At 39.5% G+C, this 8,196-nt stretch overlaps 1 protein-coding gene across 5 annotated transcripts in view; it reads left to right on the forward strand.

The window, feature by feature from the left end:
- The first annotated feature begins 209 nt into the window (after positions 1 to 209).
- LOC117891655 (trehalase) overlaps positions 210 to 8,196 on the forward strand; it is an 11,728-nt gene continuing 3,741 nt past the window's right edge. For 2 of the 5 annotated variants that reach the window (XR_004648641.1, XM_034797209.1), the window contains exon 1: positions 210 to 513. Coding sequence is in view for 3 of the 5 variants with exons in the window: in XM_034797209.1 (XP_034653100.1) it covers positions 464 to 513 (50 nt within the window). In the remaining 2 variants the exon portion in view is untranslated. Of the gene's footprint in view, positions 514 to 3,998; positions 4,072 to 7,611; positions 7,881 to 8,196 lie in introns of those variants that run through there. The other 3 variants (XM_034797207.1, XM_034797208.1, XR_004648640.1) reach the window with 3 other exon arrangements.

An 8,196-nucleotide genomic window follows, 5' to 3' on the forward strand; every position in this document is an offset into this window, starting at 1 on the left:
GGCAATCAACAAAATGTGGTGTTTTTAGTAAACGAATAACAGAATAACAAGATTTGCAACTTTGTTGAACAGTGTGAAACCGCACTCACAACGTGCTCTGCTCTCTCAGTACACTCTTCACTCTGCCTTTTGGATATGTAATGCTAATGTGGTGTGCTGAGCACGCGAGAGGTGGAAGCGAAACTATTTAATAAACCGTAAGTTTGCGCGATCGTCATTCGGTGGCGGAATAAGCTCGGACGAACAACAAGTGGGCCAGAAACGCAAACGCTAAACAAAGCAAAGCGGCAAAACGGAGCCAGTGAAGTGAACGAAGTTCAGTGGAAAAGTGATAAAACAAGACTAAAGGCAGACAGGCAAAAACATTTTAGCCAAATTAAGATCTGTGCGTGGCATTTGCAGCACTGCGGCTATTTGCAAATTGTTTGCAGCTACTCCAGACAAAAGTCCCCCAAACCGCACCATGGCTGCTCAAACGGGTCCTACCACCAATCACAAAATAAACGGCAACGGGTGAGTAGATTTCGTTGGTGTGATTATTTTCGAATCGATTGGTGGGGTTGCATAAGCTGGCAGAACTGCAGAATTGTGCATTCGATTGCCAAGGAAAGACATCTGCTGTCTGCTGTCTAGAAGAGTGCTTTCACTTTCCTCCCTGTGCTGCCCCCGGGCCAGCGGGGGAGTTGGCCACTGTCTCGCCAATTGGTATCCCATGGGGATACATACATTTAGTTTTTAGTTTTATTTTAAAACGCTGCTGCTATTTTGTGATTCTGTGCCAATGCCATAGTTTTTTTCTCGGTTCTGTTTTCGGTTTCTGTTATTGTTTTATCGCTTCTTACGCACATTCGCTGTGCCAGCCGGCGAACTGAAATGTCATATGTTTTGTTGTATACTCTATAAGCGGATAGTTTCTAAATTTGAGAAAACTTTTTGCGGTGGGGATATTTTCTCCAAAATATTCTTGATCAGCATCACCATTTTAGATTTCCCTAGCAAACATTTATTTCCTGCGGTTGTTTGTATATATCATATTAATACATAAACCACTTTCATAGAGTATTTATACTTCGCTCTTAGTTAGTTTGGTAATTACTGTTCATATTTTCGTGTTCTTTTTGTTTTGCTTTTCGCTTTTTCGGGAAAGAGAGTTCTTAAAATGGAAAAGAGAGTAAATAATACTCGTGCGGTAGTATTCAATGAGAGTACATACTCGTAGTATTTCAATAATTAGTGATGTAATGAGGGTTACAGGTAGCAAGGGTTCTTCAAATAGTATAACCGTTAAGTGGACGTGTAAACAGTGTAATACTTTCGACAATTCCATGCTGTTCCGTGACAATAGAGTGCACTGCAAATGCATTTAAAAGCGAAATGCATCAATGTTTAGCCGAGAAGTTAAGCACGTGTCGGACCCGAAGTCACATACGACCTTGTGTTGGTGCAACCTTTGGAATTTTAGTGGGCAACGGGCAGCAAGCTATCGACTGGCAACAGGTGTGAGTAATACTACTGAAAGAAATGTATGCGTACTTTGTGCTGTAAGAACTGAACTAAGGACAGGTTTTATCAGTGCGTGGCGACTTATTCTTATCAGCACACAACGAGCCCCCATCTTCTGATAGGCGAGCCCCTTCATAGTTTTCTGCGAAAGTTAAAATGGCCTGGAAAAGCCAGTAATACAGATAGGGTTGCAGAAATACGTATTGTACTTCATATTAGTTTTCCAGTTTCAACACCTGATGGAACACATCAGTTAATTTTTTTTTTTTTTTTGGTATTTAATCGCTGACGCGATATTGGATGGTCGCACGACGATGAGTCCGCATTGACCAGGTACTTCAGTTCGATGATGGGACATCAGTTAACTGTACAGGAATTAATTTCCTCTTCCTTTACATCGAAAATAGCTATCTGCCCCATCGTGAACATTAATCGCTGAAGAAACTGCAACTTTACCGCCATAACTGACATTTGACATGTTTCTTACATGTATACTCGACATTTAATACGCCAAAAAGTATGCACTAGATTTAACGGACTCGGGTAGAACTGCAAGTAAAAACGTATACGTTATGTAGAGGTAATTCTTTGGGAAAGTACACTTTTTGAACACACCAACATCCAACTCAGATGTTAACAAAATTAACATTAACCGACCAATATGTGGTGATCGATGTGTAGTTGCTTGATGGTTCGTTGTAGGTGCTCTGTTTTCATCTTCTTGTGATGATTATTATTTTATGGTCATGTTAACAATCAATTAGTCGAATTAAATCTATTATCAAACCAGAAAAAAATTAAAAGCAATTTACTCTCTGCATCGGCTATAAATACATCTACATATAGAGATAGATATTAATATTTCTTGTTTCCCCGCACTCGCATGCTGGATGGATGTATGCAGAACATATACTTATTACGGGGAATTGTTTAATCTGTATAAGCAGCTGCCGCTAGTCACGTTTCGCATTGGAGTGTATGGATTTTCCGTGTGGTCGCAGCTGATCTGTGATTGGCTCTTGTCGGGCGGTGTGTCCAGTGCATATGAAATGGAGAAACCGGTTTTGCCCCTTCAATACTCCTGGAGTATCGATTGACATAGATCACCGCCTTGGAGAATACTTAATACTTTGTTAATGCAGCTAACGCAATAATTAGCTTGCTATCAGCTCACGTTTCTTATCATCTTTGACTCTGACAGACAGACAGAGACCAGGGCATCTTTGTTGTACAGATCACCCTCCATCCCAGTCCAAGTTCGAAGTTGATAATATTCAGAGAACGCAGATGAGATGATTCTCATCCCAGTCTTGCTCTCCAAAGGGGGCTATCTTCAGCGGTTATCTGGGGGGTTGATTAAATCAAATCTGATTACGATTAGGAGTTGGAGTGTTCGGCATAGAGCCAGGTGAGTGTCAAGGCGGATCGATTGCGTTCATTGTACTCTGCTGGAGGCATATCTCTGCGGTTGGCACTAAATAGTTGGCTGACCTTGGCTAACCTTAGTAAAAGTATTTGTTTATGATTGCTCTGCTCTGTTCATCGAAGTGTTAATACTCTGTTGTTGAAATGGAAATAACAAGAGCTGAAATAACTGAATGAAAGGTTATATAATTTCTTCCAAGTGATCCCACCCTCTCCAGATAGAGTTTTCTTAATGAACACTTCTTGGCCTATCTTTGCGCTAATTAATCTTTGTGCTAAATCAAAATACTGGTGCAGATATTGTACATATAACCAATTTATTACCAACGATAGGACCTCTCCCCGTGACACGTATCTCTGTATTGGAGGCTCTTAATTACCCCGTTCACTGCTTTCAAAAGTACAAAATTCTATCTTATCGTTCCAGTTTTTAGTATTTTATGATGTTGTCAGAGGAAAGCCATAGGAAATTTAAGTGAAGTATTTACGAGCTTAAAGCCGTGTCAAGTGCCAAAACCAATTCGGTTCCGAATAGTAGTACTACATTTGCGGATACAAGTACCGAGTGTTTTTTTTCTGTTCTTTGTTTGTTGTTAGAGTAAATTGCAAAATACTTTCATAATACGCCAATCACTCATTCAGCAAATGAGCAAATTTACGCTTCACTTGAAATTATTTAACAATAACTTTTCACTGGTTACGAAAACCATTTCAATTTGGAGTAACGGCTGAAAGTTGGGGAAGATTATTTAACCTGTGGCTTACCATTTTGGGTGACTCTGTTCTGGTCTGGTCTGGTTCGGATTCTGGAAGTAAATGTAAATGTCTCATTTAAAAGCAGTCTGACAATTGCCCTCAAACGTTTAACATCGGCTGTCGGATGAGCTGGAGAGCTGTCTGTCGTGTAGAGAATTTGATTAGAACGAAAAATATATGCGAGAGTACTCGTACATATGTATAATCCCTGCATACATACATATGTATACATATATAAAATATAATATAGTATAATAATCAAGTGCCGAGATAAAGTGCGAGTTATAAAAACTTGCACACATCGGAGCGGACTGCCAATAATAAAAGTGTGTGATATGCGCGAACAAAGTGAAAACTCAGTTGAAGCCAAAGAATAATCAAATAATTGTAATTTTGTTTTTTTGCTGAATTGAAATTAATTTCGTAATTGAGCAAAGCTCTCAGTCCGGGCGCACCAATTATCATATAATTTTCAATACAATTTTCAATTCTCTGTGGTTGCTGACAGTTTTCACCGATACTAGTTTCCCCAGCACGCTGCTTAGAAATATCATCCCAAATGGACATAGAAGTGTTATATTTTGTTTCATACTAAATGTAAATGATCCATGATCCCCACCAGGGTACTTGGCATTTTCGGCTGACGCAATGGATGGAGAAACTGACGATACGAGTATATGTTAATGAAGAGTCTCTAGATTCATTATCTGTCGCAAATCCAGAACGACTGGAAAGTGTGCGGATGGAGGATAGGAGGCTGCTGCCTCCTAAATTCCGAAACACGTTTATTATCATCCACCCCACCCATCGATGCGTTTGTTGGATGCGCAAAATGTAGGAATTTGTTTCTAAATCGTTTATCAGCTGCCCTGAACTTGAACCAGTAAATGTTTAAATGGAATTCCTCTCAACCTGAAGAGCGTGAGAGGCTTGCACTGAAAATTCCAACAATTCCAACACTTGCTTTCAAGATCTAAAAGTTTCCTTGACAAAGTTTCGTCAATGACTTTAATCAAAGATTAAGTTGAGTATTTTTATCGATAAAGGCTTATCGCTTATCATCCACTTGGACTGCTACCGCAATTGCTCTTCCATCGGGTTGAGTGGCCATTACATTTTGCTGGACAAATTCCACAACAGAAATGAATCATTAGATATGAAAATAATAGTCATTCCAGTAATGGATGTACTATTTCCTAAATTACTCTAAAGAGACGTTTTCAAGGCTTTTCTTGTGTAAATTCTTGGCAATCTTTTCGGCATTTCGGCACATCAATGACCTCTCAAGGTTTCGGGAGCACCAAAATACAGGCAAATGTGCGCAAAAAATAAAACAAGTTAATTCAACCTGATGCACGGGTGCTGCTTAATTACTTTTCCAGTTTCGTGTGCGTTTTCGTGTCTTTTGTGCGCCTACAAAAAATTATATTGAATGTTAAATATGATGAAACTGAATTGATGTGAAGTATAGTTATTATAATGACAAGCAAATAAATCATAGTGAATGGCATGGCCCACATAATGATTATAGATATTCTCCTTGAACGAGAATTGGCAACTGTTTCAGAAAGGTCGGGACGTCATTTTCATTTAGCACTTGCCCCGATGACGACCATCGGTGATCATAAAAGATCTATTAACACAATAGTAAACATAATAAACCAGATGAATGGTGGGAGTGAGGGATTCCATTTCGATTCCATTCAACAAATATCTCATTATTTTATGCACGCACTTGAAAAACCCCTCAAAAATAATAGTAGTAATTCGATAATTATCTGTGGGAGTCGAGTCTCGTATCTTGTTGCATTTTATATGATTTATATAGAATGCCAAGCCGGAATGGAATGCCATGCGGAATCGGAAGCTCCCGTTTATATAATATTTGTAAACGCCCATCACGTAAGAGTTGAAGAGTTGGGGTATCTATTTGTCATCCAGTCCAATACACCCGTTCAAATATTGATCAAGTCTGTTCGAACCCGATCGGAACGGAACTGAAAACTTACACCAGTTTGTTTTTCGAAGTTTGTTAGCTTCCTATCCGTTCTGTTTTGTGATTCATTGGCTGTAATGCCAATCGGCGATTACAATCTGCACTCAAACTAACTGCGATTCGAATGATTTTAGCTGCTAAATGCTGAATAGCCTCGCTAATGGAATCATGAAATGCCAGCGCAACTTGTGTGATGTGACGGGCAACATCATTGATTCAGATGCAATTGTTTGCCGTTCCAGCTGGTCCGCTGGTCGGCTGGTCGGCTGTCGTCACAGAAACATAGCGAGACAATGGGCTGGCGAGTCGTTTCTGTTCGGGATCTGTTTCTCACTCCCATAAAGTACAATTGTTCCGTTTGCTGCCACTTTTAGTTTCCCATTTGACTGGCTTTTGTTTTCCACAGACATAGATGCGGCTCTTATATCATCTTAATGCGATCCATCATAATCTTAATGTTGCCTAAAGCCAACGACACTTGATGGATATATTCTGTAGATGATATGTTTTCAGTCCCATAACATGCGATAAATCAGAATATTTGTAGTTCGGATGAGTCTTCAATTGAGTACATATGAATAACCTTTCTCTTTGTTATATGAATCTTTAGATTTTTCAACGTTTGCAACGCAGTTTACAGATTTTGATCTTGATTTTCGTTAACGAGTACACACATAAATCCATATGCTATATGTCACAAATGCAATCCTTATTCAGCAAATCAGTTCAATTAAGACTTGTTAGTGGTACAACCAGAACCACCCACAAAGAAAGAGAGCAGAGCGACGCGTCGGTGACGTGCCAGCGACCAACGTCGCAATTCCGTTTCATTATTTGTGTGGCCAGACCAGGCACGTGTCGCTGCTGATCGCCCGATCCCATTCTATTTATAGAGCTGAAGATACTCGATATATATATTTTATAATATTAAATATTGGGTTAAAATGGGAGTAAATGTTTTTCCCATACCAACTGGGTTGTTCCCCCAATTTGTATCTTCACATCGGAAGCAGGGCAGTATTTACATAGCAATGAATTAAACGGAAAATCTGTCAAGAAATTAACATTTTTATAGCTCGTTCTGGATTCCTGATAAATACTTTTACTCCTATAACGGGTAACTCTACTTAATTTTCTCGTCCGTTATCTATAAAAGTGGAACAATTGAAGTGACTTTAATGGCTTTTAATTTGCATTTTAACTAGGCCTAAAAGTGCCCAAAAAAGGCCGTCAGTTATCTTTAACGGCTTGACATTACAGTGAAACATGCTAAAACTAAACCTAAACTTTTACTATTCTGTGCTCCATAATCCATTAACTAATTAATTTATCCCACTTTGTGGAATCTGAATTTGAATATAATCTTTTGTACGATACATTTCAAGGCTCTGCCGTACTCCCATGATTGAATATTCATGCATCAGCTATCCGTCGCATGCAAAATATTTGAGTGTGCCAAAAACCCTTTAAACCCTAAGGAAAGGCTTTAGATAACAGTATTCCGGAAAGCAGTTCGGGCGACAGCAATTGCATCTGACAGATACATAGATACATAAGTTTGCATTAACATATACTCTGTTTGAAATACGGTACTCGCTTTCGGTTTCGGTTTGGGGGCACTTTAACGATTTTATAAATAGATAGAACGCGCCCCCAAAGCGGCACGAGCGATGCCTCCAGTTTCCCACCTTGCTCCAACGATCGTTCGTGGATCGATCGTTCGTCGTCGTACCATGTCGTCGTCGTTCGTCGCAGCCATAGAGGTTTAGGTTTTTTTTTTTTTTTTTTTTTTGTATTTTTATAAAATTGGAATCGCTGGAAACAGTTAGAAGTATTCTTGCGCTGACTGGCGCTGGTTGTGCTTGTGCTTCGCGTGTGGCAAATCGAACTTAGGGATACACCATAAATACTATATGCCTTGTATTCCCTAGAAGTTTTAGTGAATATATCAACCAGCGAACTGCAGCACTCTGTACTTATACAAACACTTTGATCCCACTACAATAAATATCCTAAAGTTAAAGCCCAAGTAGTGGCTAGTGTTTGATATGACAAGATTAGGATTAGTGGCCATCCAGCTGCTCCTGCTGATATGGAGTTGCCTTGGGGCGCTGTCTCAGGCGAAATCCCTCATCGACTATCGCATTGACAATGAGAATGCCATTGCCAAGGATGTGGAAACGTATAATTTTGAAAGTTGGTAAGTTTCCGGACTCTATCTGTGATATGATCCAGTAATGTATGCAAAATTACTTTACATGATTTTCCACAATGCTTGTGTGGCTTTCCTTTCCCTCGAGACTGACAGACACATAAACGTGACGTCGTGTTAGCCACAGACTCGTGCGCTGGGGCATTAGCTTAAACAAATCTATAGAGATACGATCTAGACAATGATATTTTAGACAGGTGTTCACTAAACCAGAGAGCGAGTGCCACCTGGACTCCAGTGGATTTTATGTCAGTTTAAATTGCAAATTATTTGCACTAATTAATGACGTCACTAATTAATGACA

This window comes from Drosophila subobscura, chromosome E, assembly GCF_008121235.1.
Source record: "Drosophila subobscura isolate 14011-0131.10 chromosome E, UCBerk_Dsub_1.0, whole genome shotgun sequence".
Classification (NCBI taxonomy): Eukaryota; Metazoa; Arthropoda; class Insecta; order Diptera; family Drosophilidae; genus Drosophila; species Drosophila subobscura.